At 47.2% G+C, this 24953-nt stretch overlaps 2 protein-coding genes and 1 pseudogene across 10 annotated transcripts in view; 1 reads left to right on the top strand and 2 right to left on the bottom strand.

Annotated features, from left to right (window-relative positions):
- The window catches only part of LOC100392080 (uncharacterized), a 63707-nt gene extending 45022 nt beyond the window's left edge, over window positions 1-18685 (bottom strand). For 2 of the 6 annotated variants that reach the window (XR_013519825.1, XR_013519828.1), the window contains exons 1-2: window positions 18257-18362; window positions 15076-15152 (exon numbers count right to left, since the gene is read on the bottom strand). Coding sequence is in view for 3 of the 6 variants with exons in the window: in XM_078330601.1 (XP_078186727.1) it covers window positions 5748-5780; window positions 18257-18628 (405 nt within the window). In the remaining 3 variants the exon portion in view is untranslated. Of the gene's footprint in view, window positions 1-2930; window positions 5781-15075; window positions 15153-18256 lie in introns of those variants that run through there. The other 4 variants (XM_078330599.1, XM_078330600.1, XM_078330601.1 and 1 more) reach the window with 3 other exon arrangements.
- LOC144576942 (septin-10 pseudogene) lies at window positions 4242-5621 on the bottom strand (annotated as a pseudogene).
- The window catches only part of CAPZB (capping actin protein of muscle Z-line subunit beta), a 149882-nt gene continuing 142312 nt past the window's right edge, over window positions 17384-24953 (top strand). For 2 of the 4 annotated variants that reach the window (XM_002750368.6, XM_003733354.6), the window contains exon 1: window positions 17384-17481. In XM_002750368.6, the coding sequence (XP_002750414.1) occupies window positions 17479-17481 (3 nt within the window). In that variant the 5' untranslated portion in view covers window positions 17384-17478. Of the gene's footprint in view, window positions 17482-18626; window positions 18733-24953 lie in introns of those variants that run through there. The other 2 variants (XM_035307977.3, XM_035307976.3) reach the window with 1 other exon arrangement.

Raw genomic sequence — 24953 nt, 5'->3', positions numbered from 1 at the left:
CATGCCTGTAATCCCAGCACTTTGGAAAGCCGAAATAGGTGGATCACATGAGGTCAGGAGTTCGAGACCAGTCTGACCAACATGGAGAAACCCCATCTCTACTAAAAATATACACAAAAACATTAACTGAACATGGTGGCACATGCCTGTAATCCCAGCTATTTGAGAGGCTGAGGCAGGAGAATCACTTGAATCCGGGAGGCAGAGGTTGCGGTGAGCCAAGATTGCACCATTTCACTCCAGACTGGGCAACAAGAGCAAAATTCCACCTCAAAAAAAAAAAAAAAAAAAAAGATAAAAGGTATTCAATGATTTTTTTCTTTTTTAGATATAGTTTAGCTTTGTCACACAGACTGGAGTGCAGTGGCAGGATCTTGGCTCACTGCAACCTCTGCCTCCAGGGTTCAAGTGATTCTCCTGCCTGAGCCTCCTAGTAGCTGGGATTGCAGGTGCCTGCTACCACGCCCAGCTAATTTTTGTATTTTTAGTAGAGATGGGGTTTCACCATATTTTCCAGGCTGGTTTTGAACTCTTGACCTTATGATCTGTTCGCCTTGGCCTCCCAAAGTGCTGGGATTACAGGCATGAGCCATAATACCCGGCCCAGTGATTTCTTATGTGGTTAGATGATAATGAATGAATAATATGGTTCATTGGACCAATAAATATTTAGCAACTGCAGATTTTCTGCCTAGTTGGAGTTTAAGGTCAAAGATATACAAAGCTGACATAGATAACCAGGTATAAAATACATAGACAATGTAATAAGACTAGGAAATTATTTACAACATACTAAGAATCACTTGATGTTTGGCAACAGCAGTAAGGAACGTTGCATGTCATACCACGTGCCACCAATTAATACCTATCTTATTAAAATTTCACAGCAGGCTGGGTGCTATGGCTCACACCTGTAATCCCAGCAATTTGGGAGGCCGGGGTGGGAAGATCACCTAAGGTCAGAAGTTCAAGACTAGCCTGGCCAACATGGTGAAATCCCATTTCTACTAAAAATACAAAAATTAGCTGGGCATGTTGGTGGGCACCTATAATACCAGCTACTCAGGAGGCTGAGGCAGGAGAATTGCTTGAACCCGGGAGGTGGAGTTTGCAGGGAGCCAAGATCGTGCCACTGCACTCCAACCTGAGTGACAGAGCGAGATTCTGTCTCAAAAAAAAACAAAAAAAAACAAAAAAATCTCACAGCAATTGTAGGAGATAGGTATCATGCTCTTCATGCATAAAAGAGAAAAGTTGGTATAGAAGGAGGTTTTAGTCACCTACTCTTTCAGTATTTCAGGGAAGAGGTAGATGCAGTGATTCAGGGGTAAGAGATTCTCTGACTAAATGATTAAGATAGGAAGGTACATGTAGATGGAGAACGAAGACCTACAAAAGCGTTTTACCCAGACCAGTAAACATTCAGGAGAAAATGATAATCATTTTAACTACCCTGCTTTGAGCACTTGGGGATGATGTTGACATAAAAGTGAGGATTACAGGGTGTCATTATATTCAACCTCACTGGCTTGTGGGAAGTGGTGGGCTCTGCAGTAATCTATAGCACAGACGCGCAAGAGAGTAATTACACAGAAACCCAGAGTCTGTTATCATTATCATCATTACCAAAACATCTAAACACCTCTTCGTTTGGGATAACATAGAGGAGTGAAAGTGCACAGATCTCCACTGAAATCCTGGCTTACCATCCATGTATTAATGGCTATGTGATCTTCGTTCAGCCTCACCAGCTTGGCCTTGAGATACCTGTGACACCTTCACACTTTTATGGAAATCCTGCTCGATTTATCATCCCAAATATTTCCTGCTGTACTGACGGCTATCATAGGAGCTTTTCAGACCTGGATTCAGTGGGGGTAATGCTAGCTGCTGGAATAAAGAACTCCCAGATTTGAGTGACTTCCTGCTATGATAAAGGTTTACTTGCCTCCAAAGGCACAGTCTGCTTGGGTGTTTTTAGTGACTATCATGGAAACAGATACAAGCTTCTTCCATCTTGGAGTCCTCCCTTAGGTCCTCTGCATTCAGTTTACGACGAACAGAAAGAGTGTGTAGCAGGACACAAGGGCCATTTTGTGGCCATGCCTGGAGATGGCACATGTCACTTCTGCCCACCTTCCATTAGTTAATACACAGCCACATGACCACAATTGAACTCAAGTGAAGTTGGAAAATAGTGGCTATGTTTGTGCCAAGGAAGAGGAAATGGAAAAGGTAACCATATAGCTTATTAATGATAGCATACCTGTATCAATTGCAGGTAATGTGGGGCAGATAATGAAAGGTCATTAAGAGTAAAGCGCTTGCTGTGTGCAGTGGCTCACACCTGTAATCCCAACACTTTGGGAGGCAGAGGCAGGAGGATTGCTTGAGTCCAGAAGTTTGAGACTAGCCTGGGCAACATAGGGAGATCCTGTCTCTACAAAAAATTTACAAATTAGTGGGGTGTGGTTGTGCATGCTTGTAGTCCCAGCTACTCCAGAGGCTGAGGCAGGAGGATCACTTCAATAGGAAGGTCAAGGCTGCAGTGAGCTGTTCGTGCCGCTATACTCCAGCCTGGGCAATAGAGCCAGACAAGCAAGCAAGCAAGCAAGCAGGCAAGCAGGGAGGGAGGGAGAGAGGGAGGGAGGGAAGGAAGGGAGGAAGGGAGGGAGGAAGGGAGGGAGGGAGGGAAGGAAGGGAGGGAGGGAGGGAGGGAAGGGAGGAGAAGGAGGGAGGGAGGGAGGGATGGAAGGGAGGGAGGGAGGGAGGGAAGGAAGGGAGGGAGGGAGGGAGGAGAGGGAGGGAGGGAGGGAAGGATGGAAGGGAGGGGAGGGGAGGGGAGAAGGAAAAAGATTAAAGTTCAAGAGAACTGCAATGGCAGTTTTCCAAGCAATGGTGCGTGACAGACAGAAATTTCTGGCAGTCAGTTTTTCTTTTTTTTTTTTTCTTTCAAGAGTAAATGTCAGTTTTATTTAGAATATTCAAGTACAAAAAATGAAAATGTATCTATGAATGTTAAGAAATGTTAGAAATCATTGAAGTGTTGGGAATAGTAAGGCCCTGAATGCAAACATCACATAAAATATGAATTAATCTGCATTTTTATATCTTTAACATTTAGATGTTCATATGTTTTTAAAAAATATTTTTAATAAAATGATTCAACCTTATTATTTTTCCCCTGGAAGGCAGAGTTTAAACAAGTATGTAATAAAATGTTTTCCTAACGAAAACTGTGATACACCCATGTTCAAAGGTACTTTCTCATTAGGAAAAAAAGAGTTTATATAGCTGGATGTTTTAACTTTTAAAGATATTTTGTTTCACAACAGTAATACATCAGCCACAATAAGGCATCCTGAAGCATAAAGTCATATGTTAAATAATTTGACACAAAAGCTTAAGATCGTATCACCAATAGGGTAACTATCAAAAATTTTAGTTCTATAAAACTATTAAGAGGTTAGAGTTTTAGCTCTATAATATATCCCAAAACATATTCCCCAAAATATTTAGTATATATAAAAAAGGTTCATCTTGGACTATAAATGCAATGCCATAGCCCCGATATGAATGGGTTCTGTATTTTCAATGGCACTGACACTGTGCTCTTTGGTATAATGCACTGCAGTGGCAATAGCTTGGTAGCAAGAGAAGAGATTTAGTCATCACAAAACAGCAACTTAAAAATTTCTAACAACAGTGAATATATATGAATATATAGGTACAAGCTAAGTATCCCTTATCCAAAATGCTAGCCATCAGAAATGTTTCGGATTTCAGATTCTAGAATATCTGCCTAAACACAATGGGACCCGGCTCTAATTACATAATTCATTTATGTTTCACATACACCTTATACACATAGCCTGAAAGTAATTTATACAACATTTTTAGTAATTTTGTGCAAGAAACAAAATCTGTTTAAATTGAACCATAAGAAAGCAAAGGTGTCAGGTGGGGTCAAGTCAGTGCTCAAAAAGATTTAGATTTTGAAGCTTTTGGATTTCAGGTTTTTGAATTAGAGATGTTCAACTTATAATAAAATTCACTCTGGCTTACATATTGACCTTGTGCTTGAAGGTACTTTTCCATAAATACAGTCACTGTGGCTGTTCGCCAAATATAGACGAAGTGATAAAGCAAATAAAAACAACAAAATCAAAGCACACTTCTAGTTGCTTTTTTAAATAAAGTTTGCTTGTGATGATGACCTTCCGTGCTCTGGAACTTCCGTTTTACAAAAAATTGGAGTTCTTACGGTCCTTGTCCTGCCTCAGATTGCTGCCTGTTGCCAGAAAGGACTGGTTGTGGAATGTCTCAGAGGTAGCTTTCTTTTTAGAGAAAGCAATTATTTCTTCTTCCAAAAGTCTTCTCTTTTCTTCGAGCTTCATTCTCTCTTCTTGGTGAAGTCTCTGAAGGTGCTCAGATTTGGCCTGTAGCTCTCTCTCAGCTGCTTTCAATATGGCTTCTTTCTCCTTTACTCACTGCACAAACATCTGCTTCATTTCTTCCTCCTTCCTCTGACATTCACTATGAAACTCATGTCTTTTGGCTTCATAGGTCTCTTGAAGACTGACCGGCTTGTTCTCTGGCCCCACATCTGTAAAGCCCATTTCCTCCAGTTTGCAGCGCCTATGAAGCTCATAGTGCCTGGTATGGTCTGTTCTTGCAGGTCCTCCATGTTTGTAGAAATGAGCATTTCCCGCAGCTTTACAAAGTCACAGTGGTTTTCATTTTCCACTTGTACAACACCCCAAGGGTACTGGCGAGCTTTGACCATCTTGTTTCCAACTTTCACCTCATCCGTACTTCCCACAACAGCAAACGGCAACTGTCCATTCATCGCAGCATTGATCTTAGCAACAGTGTCATCATCTGTTGGGAACTGGTATATCTGGACGCCACTGCTGACCAATTCACTCATGAGCTTGATCTTAAACTTCTGTAATTCAGTTTTAGAAACCGTATCTGCTTTGGCAATCACTGGTATAATGTTTACCTTGCTGTCAAGGTTCTTCATGGTTAAGAGATCAAGTGTCTTCAGAGAGTGGCCTGTCGGTGAAATGAAGGAGAGGCACACAGGGATGCGAGAATCATGGTAGGTAAAGAGAGAACGCTTAATCTTTAGTTCTTCTTGGAGATAGGCCTCAAACTGAGCATCTATGTAGTCAACTATTGGTTGGCAGCTCTCTTCTTTATTTATTTGGTCACCAAATCCCACTGTATTCACAATGGTCAATTTCAATCGAACATTACTTTCCTGGAGTTCATATGTCTGAGTTCCTGGAGTTCAAATGTTTAACATTTGGGCAAGAATGTGAGGATTCATGGTCTTTAAAATTAGTATTAAACAATGTGTCGATCAGTGTTGATTTTCCAATTCCAGTTTCCCCCACGCAGAGAATATTAAAGCAGAAACCTTGCTGAATGGATCTGTTCACCAGCTGATCAGGCAAACTCTCAAAACCAACATGGCCAGACATAGTCAAGGAACGAATGTTTTCTCTTTTTCTCTGTTCATCATCAGATTCTTGTGAAGACATACAAGTTGTTTTCATTGCCATGTGAGCCTGAAAGAGCAAGTGCCACGCCACCTCAGAGGATGACATGGTCATGGGCGGGGGTGAGGCGAAGCAGCGGTGTCAGCCCGGCCTGGAGCTGCTGGTCTTGGGGACGGCGGCAGTCAGTTTTTCTTAACAGATACAGATATCAGGCTGGGCCAGATCTTACAGGATCTTAGATCACATATGCTGATCCAGTCTGGCAGTTTTAAGCTGTAAGAGGAAGCACCAATGAAACAGGCCCTATCACCATTGACATTGCTCTGGGCCTCTCTGTTCAATCATCCTAACTGTGCTGCTCAGTTTCCCCCTTTGCATTTTGTTCCCAATCTGCCAAGCTTCAGACTTGGTGATTCATTATCCCCACTTAGAGTCTCACTTTACACTGCTGGACCAGATACTCAGCCTCACTTCCCTGACCTGTTTTTCTTTCAGACCACAATCTGGAGTCTTTCTGAATACAATAGCATTGATCGCCTTATTGATTGCTTTAAATAAATAGGTCATCAGGTCTAGCTTGGTCCTGGGAGTTAAGAACCTCAACAAAAGTCCTTTTATGCTATACACTCTGTTTGTTCTCTTGAACAAAAATATTAAGCTGATATGTATGTTTATTTACTTGGAAGGATTGAAATTTATAGACAGAATGCCTTTTCTTCCAAAAAATTTAATGTCCTGTGTATGTTTAATGCTTTACATAGCTCTGAAATCTTCTTCTTAAATGGTATCTTTGGAAGAGCAGAATTTTCTTGTTTTCATTAAATCTAATTTATCAATTTTTTTCCATTTTAGTTAGTGCTTTTTGTATCTTAAGAAATCTTTGCCAACTCAATGTTGTGAAGATTTCTCATGCTTTCTTTTAGAAGTTTTAGCTCTTTATGTTTATGTCTATGATCCATTCAGTTAATGTGTATTTATGGTGTGAGGTAAGGGTCAAGCTTCGTTTTTTTCTAAATGGATCTTGGGAGGACAAGGTGGAAGGATCCCTTGAGCCCAGGAGTTCAAGACCAGCATGGGCAACATAGTGAGACCTTGTTTCTACAAAAAAAAAAAAAATGCACAAAAATAAAAAACAGCTGGGCACCACAGTGGCTCATGCTTAAAATCCAGCACTTTGGGAGGCCAAGGTGGGCAGATTGTTGGAGTCCAGGAGTTTGAGACCAGCCTGGGCAATATGGCAAAACCCTGTCTCTACAAAAATTACAAAAATCAGCCAGGTGTGGTGACATGCATTTGTAGACCCAGCTTTACTCAGGGGACTGAGGTAAGATGATTGTTTGAGCCCAGGAAGTCGAGGCTGCAGTGAGCCAGGATCGCACCATTGAACTCCAGCCTGGGTGACAAAGCAAGACTCTGTCTCAAAAACAAACAAAAATAGCTGGGCATGGTGGAGCACTCTTGTATTTCCAGGAACTGGGGAGGCTGAGGTGGGAGGATTGCTTGAGCCCATTTGAGATCAAGGCTGCAGCAAGCTGAGCTCATACCTCTGCACTCCAGTCTGGGTGACAGAGCAAGGCCTTTCTCTAAACAAGTAAATAAACAAACAAAGAAACAAAGAGATCTCCAGTTGTCCCATAACTGTCCATTAAACACTGTTCTTCCCCATAGCATTACATTGGCACCTTTGTCAAAGATTATTTTACTGGCGGGGCATGGCGACTCGCGCCTGTAACACTTTGGGAGGCCGAGGCGGGTGGATCATTTGAGGTCAGGAGTTCAAGACCAGCCTGGTCAATATGGTGAAAACCCGTCTCTACTAAGAATACAAAAATTAGTCGGATGTGGTAAGTGCCTGTAATACCAGCTACTTAGGAGGCTGAGGCAGAAGAACCTCTTGAATGCAGGAGGCAGAGGTTGCAGTGAGCCGAGATTGTGCCACTGCACTCCAGCCTGGGTGACAAAGTGAGACTCCATTTCAAAAAATATATATTTTACTGTATATAGGTGGGTCTGTTTTTGGACTATTCTGTTCCATTCATCTACGTGTCTATCCCTCTGTCAATGCCACTCTGGGTTGATTTACGCAGCTTTATAGTTTAGTCTTAAAGTCAGTCAGTGTAGGCCCTCTAACTTTTTCTCTTTTTTTAAAGATTGTTCTAAATATTCTGGGATTTCCATATACATTTTTAAAAGATTGTTCTTTTTTAAAGATTGCTCTTTTTAAAAAGATTGTTCTACTATTATGGGTTTTTCAAATACATTTTAGAATCAGGCCAGGCACAGTGGCTCATACCTGTAATCCCAGCACTCTGGGAGGGTAAGGATTGCTGGAGTGCAGGCGTTCAAGACCAACCTGGGCAACATGGGAGACCTCATCTCTACTAAAAAAAATTAAAAATTAGCCACGTATGGTGCCATGCGCCTGTAGTCCCAGCTACTTGGGAAGCTGAGATGAGAGGATCACTTGAGCCTGGGAGGTCAAGGCTATAGTGAGCAATGATTGCACCATTGCACTCCAGCCTGGGTGACAGAGCGAGAGACTAACTAAAAAAAAAAAAAAAAAAAAATTTAGAACGAGCTTGTGAGTTTATGTAGAAAAGCTTGCTGGGATTGCGATTTTTAATTGCATTGAATTTATAGTCCATTTTCAGGAGAATGAACATCTTGACAACATTGAATATCTGGATTTTTAATTTATCTTGGCAGTGTTTTCAGGACTTGCACATCTTTTGTTAAATATATCCCTGAGTATTTTAATATATTTTTTTTACAGTGGTTTTTCTTTTTTTTCTTTTTCTTTTTTTTTTTTTTGTTGTTTGTTTGTTTTTGTTTTTGTTTGAGACAGAGCCTTGCCCTGTTCCCCAGGCTGGAGTGTAATGGCACGATCTTGGATCCCCGCAATCTCTACCTCCTGGGTTCTAGCAATTCTCCTGCCTCAGCCTCCAGAGTAGCTGTGATTACAGGTACCTACCACCACCAAAAAATCCGGCTAATTTTTGTATTTTTAGTAGAGACAGGGTTTCACCATGTTGGCCAGGCTGGTCTTGAACTACTGACCTCAGGTGATCCATCCACCTCAGCCCCCAAAGTGCTGGGATTACAGGCGTGAGCCACCACACCCGGCCCTTTTTGATGTTATTATAAAGGTGTTAGGCCAGGCGTGGTGGTTCACGCCTATAATTCCAGCACTTTGGGAGGCTGAGGCGGGTGGATCACGAGGTCAAGAGATCGAGACCATCCTGGTCAACAAGGTGAAACCCCGTCTCTACTAAAAATACAAAAATTAGCTGGGCATGGTGATGCGTGCCTGTAGTCCCAGCTACTCGTGAGGCTGAGGCAGGAGAATTGCTTTAACCCAGAAGGCGGAGGTTGCAGTGAGCCGAGATTGTGCCATTGCACTCCAGTCTGGGTAACAACAGTGAAACTCCATCTCAAAAAAAAAAAAAAAAGGTGTTTAAATTTGTTTAATTTCCAGTTGTTCATTGCTCTGATCTTTTATTCCAGCTTTTCACTAGATTGTTTTCTAAGTCCCATCACTTTCTCAGGTTCTATGTCAGTTCTGCCTCTGGTTTTCTTTCATTTGGAACACTGCAATGTCTGATTGGAATTTGAGATGAGAGTTTCGTAGAAGCAGAGGATGGCTGAGGTTTGCATCCTGGATGACCGGAGGTTCTCTGGCTCACAATTTGACAGGTTTCATTTATATTGTGCCACTGACAATGCTAATTGTTAGTGATATGACTCACAGTCCCTGCCTCAAGGAGCCACAGCACAGTAGGGACCAAGTGAAAAGTGATCTGGTAAGGTATGCAAAGTACAGGTTTCCATGGGGTCACAGAACGGGGGTCTCAAGCCCAGCTTTTGAGGGGACTGTCAGAGACTAATACCAGGAGAAGGTGAATACGCTGAATCTAAAGGAAGAGTCAGCTTTAGACACATTGTACAGTCCCGCCCAACCCTGGTGGGTGACCGGCTGGCCAGCTTAATACACCAAACGTGAAGTCTCCCACATATGCATAATAAAAACTCCAACAGCTGGCTTGCATGTGAGAGGCCCTTCCATAACTCTGACCAAGACCCGGCAGATGGTCAGGATACAAATATTTCAGGTCCAGCAGAAGGCAGCTGTGAGTTCTCCCAGGTACCTATTAGAAAAGCAAAAACCCTGAGATGGTTGTGTCTAACCTCAGAGTAAAGTATCCTCTTGGCACTGAAGACTTTGGGGATGGATTAAAAAGAAGTGGATTGCTAGTGGTCTGTCCACCTCCCCCTCCCTGCTACATGTTCTTTCAAGATGCTGAAGGCTGGAAAAAGTTGATCTAAGCTGTCTAGCCGAGGCTGCCTCCTCTACAAACCACACAATTTTCTGTCTTCAAAGGAAATCAGCACTTTTTTTTTGGCCTGTACTCAGTCCTCCTTAAGGTTTCAATGACCAGAAATTTCTGAGACCCCAAAGAAGTCTGTTTCATTCACTGGCCTGAGCTTATTCAGAATGCCTGTACTGCTCATCTGCTTCTTGCTCTCTACTTTTCAGCATCCCTTTCTCCTTTTAGTAACAGTATCCCGATTTCCCCAATCAGGGAAACAGTTTCTCTCCCTGATCATCAGGTCTCCATCTGCCAGCTCCAGGACTGGGCTCATGCCTGAGACCGCTGGTAACTGAAGACATGAACATGGCTGAAACTGTCTAAGGAAAAAGGCAAAGTTAGAGAAGGAGAGAACCTGTTACCAAATCTCAAGGAACTCTATCATTTAGTGGGTGTGTGGAGAAGGAGTCTGCAGAGAACCCAGAGAAGGAGTGTAGAGGTAGGATTAAGACCCGGAGAGTCACATGATGTCATGGAAGCCAATGGGAAAGAGTGCTTCAAGGAGGGAGAAGTGGTCAAAGCGTCAGATGCTACTGGGAAGTTACAGGAGGTGAGGATTGAAAATCACGCATGTGGCCTGGCAAGGTGGCTCATGCCTGTGATCCCAGGATTTTGGGAGGCTGAGGTGGGAGGAGTTCTTCAAACCAGGAGTTTCAGACTAGCCTGAGCAACAAAGTGAGACCCTGTCTTAAAAAAAAAAAAAAAAAAGCTGGGTGTGGTGGCTCATACCTGTAATCCCAGCACTTTGGGAGGCTGGGGTGGATAGATCATTCATTAGAGGTCAGGAGTTAGAGATCAGCCTGCCCAACATGGCACAACTTCGTCTCTACTAAAAAAAAAAATATGAAAAATTAGCTGGCTGTGGTGGCAGGCGCCTGTAATCCCAGCTCCTAGGGATGCTGAGGTAGGAGAATCACTTGAACCTGGGAGGAGGTTGCAGTGAGCTGAGATCATGCCACTGCACTCCGGCCTGGGCAACAAGAGCGAAACTCCGTCTCAAAAAATAAAAAAATAAATTTTTTTTTTTAATAAAGAAAGAGTTGTGCATGTGACCTTCAACATGAAGGTTATGGGTGACCTCAGAGCTATGTCAGTGGAGGAGTTATGAAAGAGAATGGGAGGTTAGGAAGTGGAGGGAGGAAACACAGATAATTCTTTAGCTGGGAAAGGCAGGAGATGGCGGTAAGCTGGAGAAGACGAGGAATTCACATAAGTTTCTTTTAAAAAAACAAATGTGAACACTTAGGCATGTTTAAAACCAGAGTAATCATCTAGCAGAAAGGGAGTAGTTGAACAATCTGGGGAGAGACAGGATAATTGAAGTGTAAGGTTCTTGAGAAAATAAAATCCCCAAGAGAAAATATTGTTTATAGCATTTCCCAAACTTGGTGGCTTGCCCCACTTTGGGCTGAGTTCATTTTGATTACCATTCCGCAGAAAGCACCATGGCCCAAATCAGGTCAAGGGCCCATCCGCAAACCAATTAGCATGGGCAAGGCTACACTTTGAGTTTGACCAATCAGAATCTTCTCCTCTAAAGCTGGGGGTGGGCTGAACTTCACCCAAACTAAATGTCTGAAAATGAGACAGGGTTAAGTTGTAGGAAAGACAGGGCATTTATACCTGGGAGGTACCCCAGCAGCAACCTTGAAGCCAGCTGAATGACGAGGCAGATGGCCTTGCCATGTGGTGTTCCCGAACTCTTGGTAACAGATTTTTTTTTTTTTTTTAGACATAGTCCCTCTGTCACCCAGGATGGAGTGCAGTGGCATGATCTCGGCTTGCTGCAATCTCCGCCTCACAGGTTCAAGCAATTCTGATGCCTCAGCCTCCTGAGTAGCTGAGATTACACGCACGCACCACTACGCCCAGCTAGTTTTTGTCTTTTAATAGAGATGGGGTTTCATCATATTGGTTAGGCTGGTCTTGAGCTCCTGACCTCAGGTGATCCACCTGCCTCAGCCTCCTAAAATGCTGGGATTATAGGCATGAGCCATCATGCCCAGCCGGTAACAAAAATTCTTAAATGGAATCCTACTGATACTTTAGCATATGGAGTTAGGATGTTCAGGGAATATGGCTAGCTGTAGAATTCAGCGTACTGAGGGGTTCAAATCTGGCTTATTCTAAGGGTTCTCGGGCATTTCTAAAGACACAGTAAAACACCTAAAACACTTTTAGTAACTGGAGAAGATGCCCAATTTAGAAAGCAGGCCCAGCCCTGTCAGATGGGAGGTAATTTAGGAGCTACGCAATCCCTAGCTCCTGGGATAACTGTCCATTTATTAACCCAGTTAATAGTTGTAATTGAAGAAGGAAAGACAGAAACCATGTTGGGCAAATTCTGGGCAATACCTGCTTTAATGGGTCCTGTATCAGCTGATTGGGCATAGGTCTTTTTTTTATTTGAGACAGAGTCTCATTCTGTCACCCAGGCTAGACAGGTTGAAGTGCAATGGTGCAATCTTGCCTCACTGCAACCTCTGCCTCCTGTGTTCAAGCAATTCTCCTGCCTCAGCCTCCTGAGTAGCTGGGATTACAGGCACCTGCCACCATGCCAGGCTAATTTTTTGTATTTTCAGTAGAGACGGGCTTTCACCTGTTGGTCAGGCTGGTATCAAACTCCTGATCTCGTGATCCGCCCACCTCAGCCTCCCAAAGTGCTGGGATTACAGATGTGAGCCGCCACACTCGGCCCATCGCTCGCCCGGCATAGGTCTTTCAAGGATCTCAAGGTTGCCGCTTCCTTCCTCAGGTGATGGTATTATGCGGCTTGGGGCTTCCCTTCTACCTTGCCTCAATTCAGAAAATGCTGATGGGCACCTACTACGTGTAATTGCCATGCTGTATGCTGGGATGTGGTAGCACTGCCTTGTGCAGTTTACAAAGCCCTTTCCTACCTATAGTCTCAATCTGGTGATTCTGAGATAAGATTTTGAGTCAGAAAGACCAAAGTGAGAATAAATCCATCCACGTATTCTCTGTGTGACTTTAGGCAAGTCATTTCATGGAAGCCCCAACTTCTTCTATAAATTGGTAATAATAAAAACTCCGGCTAGGCATGGTGGCTCACGCCTATAATCTCAGCACTTTGGGAAACTGAGGTGGGAGGATCGCTTGCGCCCAGGAGTTTGTGATCAGCCTGGGCAATATGGCAAAACTCCATGTCTACAAAAAATACAAAAATTAGCCAGCAGTGGTGGTTCACACCTGTGGTACCAGCTACATGGGAGGCTGAGTTGGGAGGATTGCTTGAGCCTGGGAGGTGGAGGTCGCAGTGAGCTGAGATCATGCCATTGCATTCCAACCTGAGACTCTGTCTTAAAAAAAAAAGTTCCTGGCTCAAAGGATGGTTGGAAGGAGTCTGTGAGATTATACATGAAAAGTGCTTAGTGCATAGTAAGCACTCATTAAAAAGTAGCTGGATTATTCGTTCTTGGTCTGTTTATTCACACAATAATCTTATCCTGTTGAGGCTACTATCTTCATTCACACACCTCCATTGAGTACTGATTATGTTCTAGATGCTGAACACCGAGGTCCATAATGACCAAAGAGGACTCAGATGCAGAAAAACCAGGGTCCCAGGACTAAGCCTTCAGAAAGGAAGAACCATCAAAGGAAACGCAGGGAAACCTGAGCACCAGGAGAAGTCTTCCTTTCCACCTTGCCTCAATTCAGGAAATGCTTATGGGCACCTACTATGTGTAATTGCCATGCTATGTGCTGGGATGTGGTAGCCTTACTCATCTCAGGAAAGCCAAGAGAGGTACATGAAGGAGGAGAAGGCAGGAGTAACACAAGGCCCCAAAGCGAGCATGGAGTTCTGCGACATCAAGTTCCCAGGTCGGCCTGAGGAGAGCAATGTGGCTTTGTAGGAACATGGGGGCAGAGGCCTGATCCAGGCTTATTTGAGGAGAAAATGGAGCAGGTGTGGAATCCACAACTGCAAAGAATTTACAAAGTTTTGGTCTGAATGGGAGCAGGAAAAATGGGGAAGTGGCTAGAGGGAGATGTGGGATCCAGGAGTTTTGAGTGGTGCTTATTCAAACGTTTATTACAGGAGATATTAGGGCTTGTTTTCTGGAGCAGATGGGAATGATCCAGTACCGAGGGAGAGACTGGTGACTAAGGAAGGAAGGATCTGGAGAACAAGGGAGGGGTGACTCTGATAGGAACACAAATGCTTCATTTATGGTAAAAATATGGGGAGGAAGAGATTGTGGGGAGGGTGCAGAGATGCTGGTAGATGACGAGCACCAGTCTGGTTCCATTATTTCTGCGAAGTGAGAGGCAAGGCCATCTGCTTAGAGAGAAGCATGCAAAGATGGCTGGGCATGGTGGCTCACACCTGTAAGCCCAGCACTTTGGGAGGCCGAGGCAGGTGGATCGCCTGAGATCAGGAATTCCAGATCAGCCTGGCCAACATGGTGAAACCCTGTCTTTACTAAATATGCAAACATGGCCGGGTGTGGTGGCGCGCACCTGTAGTCCCAGCTACTCGGGAGGCTGAGGCAGGAGAATCGCTTGAACCCGGGAGGCAGAGTTTCCAGTGAGTCGAGATGGAGCTACTGCACTCCAGCCTGGGCCATCTCAGAAAAAAAAAAAAAAAAAGCAAAACTTCTCTAAAAAACAAAGTCTTGGCTGGGGCAGTGGCTCATGCCTGTAATCCTAGCACTTCAGGAGGCTGAGATGGGAAGATTAAGCCCAGGAGTTTGAGACCAGCCTGGGTAACATAGTGCAACTCAGACTCTACAAAAAAATACAAAAAAATTAGCCGGGCAAGGTGATGCACACCTGTAGTCCCAGCTACTCGGAGGGCTGAGGTGGGAGGCTCACCTGAGCCCGGGGGTGTAGTGGCTGCAGTGAGCTATGATTGTGTCAGTGCACTCTAGTCTGGGCAACAGAACTGAGACACTGTCTCAAAACAAAGAAACAAAAAAAACACAAAAGACATAGTCTTTATTTTTTCATTATTATTATTACTTTTTGAGACAGAGTCTCACTCTGTAGCCCAGGCTGGAGTGCAATGGCATGATCTCAGCTTACAGCAATCTCTGCCACCTAGGTTCAACTTCTCCTGCCTCAGCTTCTCAAGTAGCTAAGATTACAGGCATGTGCCATCATGCCCAGCTAATTTTTATATTTTTAGTAGAGACAGGGTTTTGCCACGTTGGCCAGGCTGGTCTTAAACTTCTTACCTCAGGTGATGTGCCTTCCTCAGCATCCCAAAGTGCAAGGATTACAGACGTGAGCCACTGCCCCAGGCCAACGAAGTCTTTAAATATGAAAAAAAAATTTTTTAGCACCATCCTTCATTCTTTTCTTCTCATGCCTACCACCAACGCATCAGGATATATCTAGAATACCATCTACTTCTTGCCATCTCCAATGTTACTACCCTGGTCTAAACCAGTTTCATCTCTCTGCTGTGTGACCTTGGGCAAGCTCCTTACCATTTCAGGCCTCTGTCATGAGGATTAAATGGCTTATTATCTGTAAGGTGCTTAACAGTGTTCATCGCATAAGATGCGCCATATTAGCGCTTTTAAATAAATAAATATCTTGAATATAGAAACGGCTTTCTAAGGCCGTAGTCCCCCTACAGTCCATTCAGAACACAGCAGCCTCATGAATCTTATAAAGCCTGGGTCAGATCTTGTCACTGCTCTGCACTTCAGCTCCTGCTTGATTCAGGCTAGCCACACTGGCCTCCTGTCCGTCCCTTGAAAACACACTAGTGCTGATCCAGCACTGTCACCCATGCTGCTCCTTGCGCTTCTGCTATCCACAGGGCTTGCTCCCTCCTTCCCTTCAGCTATATGATCAAATACTGCCAAGTATGGCCTTGCTTGCCTACCTGTTGGCTTGCTCAAATTTTTCTCATTATCTGTAATTACTACCTGACACTGTATTATTATTATTATTATTATTGAGACAAAGTCTTGCTCTGTCACTGAGGCTGGAGTGCAGTGGGGTGATCTCAGCTGACTGCAATCTCTGCCTCCTGGGTTCAAGTAATTCTCCTGCCTCAGCCTCCTGAGTAGCTGGGATTACAGGCGCTCACCACCGTGCCCAGCTAATTTTTGTATTTTTAGTGGAGACGGGGTTTCGCTGCGTTGGCCAGGCTGGTCTTGAACTCTTGACCTCAAGTGATCACCTACCTCGGCCTCTCAAAGTTCTGGGATTACAGGTGTGAGCCACCCTGCCTAGCCTTGGACACTGTATTTGCCTGGTGGCCAGTTGTCTCCCTGACAACACTCAAGCTCTGCAACAACGTGGGCTGTTTTGTTCATTGCTGTATTTCCAGAGTCTAGCACCGTGCTTGACACATAGCAGATGCCCAATACATATTTACTGCATGTGCCATTCTCTTCTTTGAATTCCTGTAATACTTATCCAATACCATTCTTGCAAGACTTAAGTTTGCTTTTTCTGCCAGTGGCTGCCTGTGAAAGCTTTTACTTGTCTACAAGCTCCCTGAGGACAGGACCTGGCTCAGGGAAACAATTCCTGTCATTTGTGCAGTTTACCATCCCCTCACAGATGGCCTGATTTGATTTAACCAAAGCAAGCAGGCCACGGAGGGCAGATATTATTAGCAATACAGGTCTCCTGCCACCTAGACTAAGCTCAACAAATATTTGACTGAGAGAGAGAGAGAGATTGGGAGAGAGAAACTTGAGTCACTGTGAAGCGAGGAAGCCCTACTGGGCAAATGGAATGGTTCTCTGTAGCACATGTAACAGTACTCATAACAGCTAGCATTTGTTTAACTTAATTTTCTAATCTCTACCTGTATCATCCTCACAACTATTCTGTCTGCAGCTATAGGGACGGGCAGGGATCTTTATGTCTTATTCATCTGTTATGGTGCCTAAACAAGGCCTGGTACATAGTAGGTGTTGAATAAATGGTGTCAGCCCGAAGCTCCTCAATTCGAGTCCGGGCTCAGGTGCAGCGCGGCGCTCCGGGCCCCGCCGTAGAGAGCGGCAGCGCCGAGCTCCCGCCTGGCTCCCGGAGCGCTACCCCGGGGCTGGGCTGGGCTGGGCTGGGCCGGGCCGAGCTGCGCTCGGCTGCAGTTCCGGGTGTGCCGCAGGAGTGAGCGCGTGCAAGGGGTGGGGCGCGGAGGGCCGATCCCCTCCCAGTCCCGGTGCCTTCCGCATCCCCGCCCGTGGGGCCGGGTGACCCTCGCCGCCACGAGCTGTTGCAGGCCCAGAGTCGGGGACTGAGCCTCCGAGAGCGCGAAAGCCCCTCCAGCCCCTGCCGGCACCCGGAGTCCCTGCCACCGAGACGCGCCGCGTCCCGCCCCGTGGCGCAGACCCCGCCCCCGTTCCTCGTCGGTGCCCGCCTCCCGCGCCGCGCTCCATACTTGGCGATCGCCGCGGCCCCGCGCGCTCATTGGCCGCAAGCTGGCGGCGTGGGGGGCGGGCCCGGGCCGGGCCGGGGCGGGGAAGGAAGGTGGCGGCGGCCCGGCGCGGGGGGAGGGGGGCGCTGACCCGGATGTTCACTCCTGGGCACCGGGGGAAGTGGAAGCGCCGGGCCCTGCTGCGGGGGGGAGAGCCACAGACGCCGGGACCGGGACCGCCGCCGCCGCCGCCACCATGGTAAATGCCGCAGGGCCCTCTCCCTGGGCCGGGGGCCCCTCCGGGGCTCGCGTCCCCTCCCCCTGCCCATCCACGGCCCGGGACGGGTGGCTTCCCTGGGTGGGGGAGGGGCGGGGGTCTCGGACCCTGGGTGGACCCGGTCCCTCCCCGCCTAGAAGAGGGCCGCCGGCGCGGACGGCTTGGGTGGGCAGTGACCCTGCCCCGGCTCCCAGTCCCCGCCCTTGGCACAAGTTGGAGTCCCACTGGCCACCTCTGTGTCCAGGCTGATCTCTCCCATAGCCTAGGCTAGACCCTCCTTCCCGAACCGTGGTCCCAGCCAGGCACTCTCCCTCTGGTGACCCTGACGTGGGTCCCTTCCTCCCCCTGTCTAGGACTAAGTCTGCTTTCCCCGGTCTCTACCGCCCAGGCCAGGGCCTCGTTTCTCCCTGCCATGGCCCGGGCTAGGCCGCTGCTTTCCTCCCTCCCTTGCCTTCTCCCTAGCCTCAGGCTGGACCTCCGTCAGCTCCTCCTGCAGCGGCCTAGGTTTGCTTCCCCTCTTCTCCGTGGCCTCAGCCTGAATCTCCTCTTCCTTCTGTGATCTCAAGTCTGGACCTCCTCTCTTCTGCCATGGTCCCCGCCTGGACCTCACTGCCTACTCCCCACCATGATCCCCTTTCCCGGACTTCTCGACACTCTTAGCGCAGCCTGCGTCAGCCCCACTCGGTCCCCGCCCTGACCCTCTCACCAGGGTCCTGCCCCCTGCGCAGTTCACGACCCAGGGTCCCCTTCCCTGTACCTGGGGCGCGCCTTCTTTGCACCGGTCGGGAAGGGAGGGGAGCTCTCCAGCAGGGGTAGGGGTAGTCACAGTGCTGTGCCTTCTCAGACTGAGGGTTGAGCCTTCTGGGGAGGCCGCCTGAGAACCGGCGAAGGAAGGGCAGGCCTCGATGTGCCCGGAAGGCAGCGCGCTGCGTTGCGGGTCCTTCTCGAGGCCGCCGTCATGGGTGCTGTGCGTGCGAAGCGTTCTGCGGGGCGGGCCTGGGTCCTCGGCACCCAGGCCTGAGTGGGAGCCGAGGGGTGAGGGTGGGTGGCCTACAGGACAGGGATGAACGCACAGTCGCCCCTGTGAGGTCATGGCCTTGAGGGGGCCACCAGCCCCTGGGTCCAGCATACGGCCTGGACACGATGCACCCAAGCAGGCGCAGCCTCCCCTTTCCTCTGAACTGTCAGCTTGTAAGGGTTGGAACTGCTGATTATGGGAGTCCTTCAGATCAGGTGAGCAGAACTCCGAGGGAACGTGCTGTCTCCACTCGTGTTGGTTGGTAAAGAAGGCAGATGCTATCTGGACTTTTGAGGAACCTGGGGTTTCACATAGACCCCCACAGATAGACCCCCACAGATAGACCTGCCTTCCTACCACTTGACCCTTCCTCAGGGCAGGCCTAGCACTTAGGTTGAAAGAGCCAGAGAACTTCTTCCAGAGATTGTCAAGGAATTTTTGAAGCATGTTTGTATGTGGACTTTGGGCCTCAAAAGTGTTTTGAGTCAAGGGATGCTGCTGCTGAGCGAGGGTGACCAGTTGAGACGGGTTAAGCTTTCTGTTGATGCCTTCCTGTATGATGATTAAAAACATGGGCAATGTCACTTTTAAAGTCTTCCTATTTCTCCAGTAACATTGGCTGACAACTCCTTCCTTGAGGAGGTGGGCCTGGCCCCAGGCCTGGGTGGAGAATGACTTCTCTAGGGCAGTTTTGGGTGAGGACTTTGAAAGTGGGCGGAAGTTTCCTGAGTGTGTGCTCAGGACCAAGTATGAGGCAGGAAGGGGTGATTCTCCCCAAGTGATGGGAAAGTGCCCCAGTCCTCCAGGAAGAGCATGTGACACCTGAGGCTTCTCAGGAGTCTTGAACTCGGCTCTCATCTGAAAAGACTGGAAAGGGTGGAGAAGAAGCGCCTGCTTTCTGCCAGACACTGTTATGTGCTTCACCCGTACAAGCTGGTTTAATCTTCACGAAGCCCTCTGGGGCTGTCCCTGTTTTATAGATGAGGCAGCGGAGCTTCAGGAGGTGGAGTAGACTTATTCAAGGTGTTGCTCAGTCAGTGGAGTAACCACTGTTGGTCAGTGGAAGCCCATCTGGCAGGCTCTAAACTGTTCTTCCCATTATACCAAGCTGCTCATATGTCAGAATGTTTAATGACACTGTTTGAAAAACATAATAATGGGATATTCAAACATGGCAAGGGCAGAGGAGCAGTATTTATTGCCCATGGATTTTATTTTAGATCCTTTGCATAGGAAATCATGTTTAGGCTAGGTGCAGTGGCTCAGGGCTGTAATCCTAGCACTTTGGGAGGCTGAGGTGGGTGGATCACAAGGTCAGGAGTTTGAGATCAGCCTGGCCAACAGGGTGGAACCCCGTCTCTACTAAAAATACAAAATTAGCTGGGTGTGGTGGCTTACGCCTGTAATCTTAGCTACTCGGGAGGCTGAGGCAGAACTGCTTGAACCCAGGAGGCGGAGGTTGCAGTGAACTGAGATCGGACCACTGCACTCCAGCCTGGGGAACAGAGTGAGACTCTGTTTCAGGAAAAAAAAAAAAAGGAAATCATGTTTAATAGTGAAATAGCAGTATGGTGGTACAGGCATATTTATTATGGGCCAGAATGAGCTTTTGGAAGGCAGAGATTTTTGTTTTGTGTTTTCAACGACTGTGTCCGTGGGGCCTGGCACAGCACCTGGCATTGAAAGAAATGGCTTGGAATATTGTCTATGGGGATATGTGTGTGTCTATGAACTTACCTGCTTGGATTTCATATTCGCTCAATCACTTGTTCTTAGTATCTCTTAGGCTTGTAATTTCTGACTGCTTATTGTTAGGTTTATCACCTATTTGAATACTCAGACCATTAAGCCAGTGTAGACAGTTGGGGTAGGACAGAAGCGGTGGTGTGAGGTTGCATTGTAGGTAAATGAATTAAGATCACTGTGGTTTTATTTTCAGTAGATTTGACAGTAGAGAATACAGCTAGATCTCAGTTACCCATTGAGGGAAATAACGGCTTGAGAATCTAAAATGCACTTGACTTTGGAATGAATTCCATGATTTTTGTTGGCATGAGTTTCTACTTCCCAGTTAAAATGCATAGGCAAATGGAATTTATTTGCATTCCCTTAGCAGGTAATAATCTTACCACTGTCTGAGTGCTGTACCATTTCAGAGCACTGTTCCTTACAGCAGCTCCAGCTTCTGACTTGGGAATTATTCTTAGTTATGATGATGGTGAGGCTTTATCAGGACTTGGGGGACTAGGGAGGTCTCCTCAGGAGTTGCTCCTCCAGCTCACAAATGGTTTTAAGCCTGGCAGGAGCTGATGGGAACATGGTATTATTACAAGGTGAAACAATAGAGTTGACATGGATGTCTCTTGGCCCTCTCTTGGTGTGGATAAGATACATTGTTCAACTCACATCTCTCTTGTCTGTCTATACAGCCCTGTTCATTTAAGCCCACCTGGCCTCTTTTTGGTGGAATGCTTATTAAAAGCAGCCAGTGATCAATGGCTTGAGATTAAGGAAATGATAAGTCTTGGCTTTGGCTTGAGATTAAGGAAATGATAAGTCTTGGCTTTGAAAGCAGATATTCCTGTGTATAACTCAGAGGCTCTCTGCTTTTACATTCCATGATCGGGGGGGAAGAGGACATGACTGACCACAGGGAAATGGTGGCAGAGCAGGTGCCTTGACCATTAGAAAGAAGCCTGCTCTCCAGGCTGGGAAATGCTTATTGTTAGAGCCGCTCAAATCAGGTGAGCAGAACTCTGAGGCATGTTGTGGAGTACCTGAAGCTACAGGATAATGTTAATTCAGCTTTTTGTGTATTAAGTGTCTACGCTGTGCTGCTTGCATGCTAAGGATGCAAGACAGCAGACAAGGATCGGTGCCCTCACGGCTCACATTGTTGTGGGGTGGGCTTGTCATTGTTATTTAAAGCTTAAGGGGGAAAGGGCTTTGTTCACTATATTAAGTACCTACTCTGTGCTGTTTATATGCTAAGGATCATGGCTCACATTGTTGAGGGGTGGGCATGTCACTGTTACCTAAAGCTTAAGGGGGGAAAGAGCTTTTTTCAATATAACTGCAGGCACATCTGTATGAGCTATGGCAGGAAGCTGAAGAGAAAGCTGGGGCTTGTGCCAGGCCTTCAGTCCCAGGCCTTTTGGGGTGTGCCTGCTCTTGCGTCTGCCATTGGGTGGAATTGGATTGCACATGCACGCAATCTGCTCCTCTGCACAGCCAAGGCTTTCTGGGGCCCAGAAATGCAATGCTGCAGTACTGTGGAAGTCCAGCCTTTCCAGCCTGGGTAGCCTTGTTGAGCCTGTCCAACCTGTGCACCGCAGGATCTGCTGTGATCCAGAAACAAAACTTAGGTTATAGCTGAGCCCCTGTTTTACTCACAAGGAATCTGAAGCTTGAGAGCTTGAGTGACCAGTGTGAGCAGCAGGCCTGGGATTCAGATCCATATCAGCCTCACTCAACGTGCTAGACCCCACTCACTGTGTTTTCCAGAAGCAGTGAGCAGAGGGACCCGTAAATACAGGATCTTGTCCCATTTCCCCTTGCAGCAGACCCACCAGTGAGGGTGGGGTGTGGAATTCCAGGGGATGCTACTGCAGTGTAACCCATGTTGGGACCAGCTAGAGCCATGCCATTTCTAGACCTAGGCTTTCACAGATTCATGTTTCAATGGAAAGAGGGGGAAGCTTAACGGTTATGGGCCACTAGCCGTGTGCCATGCACTCTGCTGGAATGGTCTTCACCACAGCCTGACAAGGTAGTTTTAACTTTAGGGTGGGGGCAGCATAGTACAAGAAATTAGATTTAGGAGCCAGACTGCCTCAGGATAACAGTGCCTCTGCATAATATTGTAATGAGTGGTAAGTAATATCTGTCAAGTGCATCCAGTAGCATCTGACACATAGTGATATAAACGTTAACTCTTGTTATTATCACCATTTTTTGGTGCAAAGGGGTATGTGGTTAGCCCCTGTCTAGCTATTAAGTGGAAGAATTGGGTTTTCTGACTCCAGAGCAAACCGTTTTTCTCCGCTCCTTACTACCTGCTGATGGCTGCTTTGGAGTTTGCTTGGCTCTGGGCTGTGCCTTGAATGGACAACTTCCCTAATAGAGCCTGGGGCTCTTTTCTCCACTGAAGACAGGCTCCCTGTGAGCTGGGCACCATGTGTTCCCAGAGCCTCAGGCCTGAATGCTTTGTCTATGCCAGGAGGGTGACTGGAGGGTTCTTGCCCTCTTCCATGCTTAGAAGAATACAAGGCTGGGGACAGAGCGTATGAGCTCTGTGAGAGCAGGGACCTTGTCTGTTTGGTTGTCTCTGAGCATCCCACATCTTGCACTGACTGCCTGGCACTTAGTGAGCGCCAGCTACTTAAACGCTAAGTGATAGCTGAGAGGTAGCATGGTCGTTGCAGTTGGGTACATCTGGATTTGAGTCCCGTCTGCCACTCAGCATGTGACTGTTGGTGAGGCTCCTAATTCCCTCAGTCTCAGTTTTCCTGGTCTGTAGCATGAGGATAACATTTTATAGGGATGGGGGGGTAGGAAATTTGTAATGTACTTCCTCCGGTGCTTGGCACACAGTAGCTGTGGTTGTTGCTTATCTTACTCTGCATACCACAGAGTAAAGACACAAATAGATGCCATAATCTCTGTCCTCTAATCCAGGAGAGGGAGGCAAGATGCACCGGAAAAGCCAAGTGTAGCAGGAAGGAAGTAGTACCAGAAAAGATTCAGCAAGGGACTCATGGGTGCTGTGGTGTGCCCATCCCTGCATTTCTCCCTCCTCCATGCAGCCGTGCAGACCACTCCAGCCTGCTGTTGGCTTGGGGGCTGGGCATGAAGCCCCGAAGAGTGTGCTCAGGGAGAGAGGATGGGGTGGGGTATGGTCAAGGGGACTGGCACAAAAGCAGAGGTCAGGGGGTGTGGCCAGGCAAGGAGTAGATGCCAGCCGATGGGGTGCCTCAGGCTCAGGAGTGAGTTTTGGAGCGCCTGAGTTGCTAAGCTAAGGAGTTTACATTTGATCTGGGACAGTGTGGAGCCAGTGAAATTTTTGACAGGGCAGGTAGAAATTCGAGGAGGCTGGCAGAGCAGTGGTATTTTAGGAAGAGTCCTCTGGCTGTGCTGTGCTGTGCTGTGCGGGAGGTCTGGGGAAGTGAAAGAGATGGGAGAGAGGCCTTCACAAGCATCAGCTTGTGAGCTTATGAGGGTCCTGGCCACTGTGCAGCTGTGGGCGTGGAAAGGAAGGAATGGTGGAAGGAGATAAAGGCAGAGTGAGACGGAGTGATTTACCACCGCTGGGGCTGAGGGCGTCTGCCCCAGAGCTGTCCCATTTAGGCGTTCTGATTGGACAGTTTATCATTGACACACAGCTATTTCAGGTCAGTTTAAATCCTAGATAGTGGTGTCTGCAAAGCCTTGAGATCCTGTTAACAACAGAATGAGGATTTCAGTCTGGTTAGCCCAGTGATTCAGCCAGCCAGCCACTCTGTGACTGCAGGTGGCACCAAGTTCAGCCTGATGCACACAGCGTTAGGTTCTGGTGCCTAAGACACCAGTTTGCCAAGGGATATGGTGGGGTGGCAGCTGTAGAAATAATGGGAGCTAGTTTTTGTTTTCTTCTTTGAGACGGAGTCCTGCTGTATCTCCCAGGCTGGAGTACAGTGGCATGATTTCGGCTCACTGCAACCTCCATCATCCAGGCTCAAGCAATTGTCCTGCCTCAGCCTCCCAAGTTTCTGGGACTACAGGTGTGTGCCACCACACCCAGCTAATTTCTGTATTTTTAGTAGAGATGGGGTTTCACCATGTTGGCCAGGCTGGTCTCAAACTCCTGGCCTTGTGATCTGCCTGCCTCGGCCTCTCAAAGTGCTGGGGATTATAGGCATGAGCCACTTAACCTAACCAGCAGCTAGTTTTGACCAGTGACTTTGTAATACTCCAGCCAGCCCTACAAGGCAGATTCTTATGTCATCCTCATTTTGCAAGGTGAGGAAACTGGGGCCCACCTGGCACTCCTGGCACTGAGCTGTGCTGCCTTTAGTGATTTTTTTCCATCAGGTCATTCATTCCGTGGATGCCTACTGAGCAGTCAGGTAGACCTGATAGAATACGCCATCGGAGACCAGGCGTGGTGGCTCACGCTTGTCCCAAAGTGCTAATCCTAGCACTTTGGGAGGCTGAGATGGGCAGATCACAAGGTCAGGAGATGGAGACCATCCTAGCTAACACAGTGAAACCCCATCTCTACTAAAAATACACAAAATTAGCTGGGTGTAGGGGCACCTGCCTGTAGTCCCAGCTACTTGGGAGGCAGAGGTTGCAGTGAGCTGAGATTGCGCCACTACACTCCAGCCTCGGTGACAGAGAAAGACTCCATCTCAAAAAAAAAAAAAGAATACGCCATCAGAATCTTTAGGTTAAATGG

The sequence above is a fragment of the Callithrix jacchus genome, chromosome 7 (genome assembly GCF_049354715.1).
Source record: "Callithrix jacchus isolate 240 chromosome 7, calJac240_pri, whole genome shotgun sequence".
NCBI lineage: Eukaryota > Metazoa > Chordata > Mammalia > Primates > Cebidae > Callithrix > Callithrix jacchus.
This window is presented reverse-complemented; position numbering and strand designations above follow the sequence as displayed.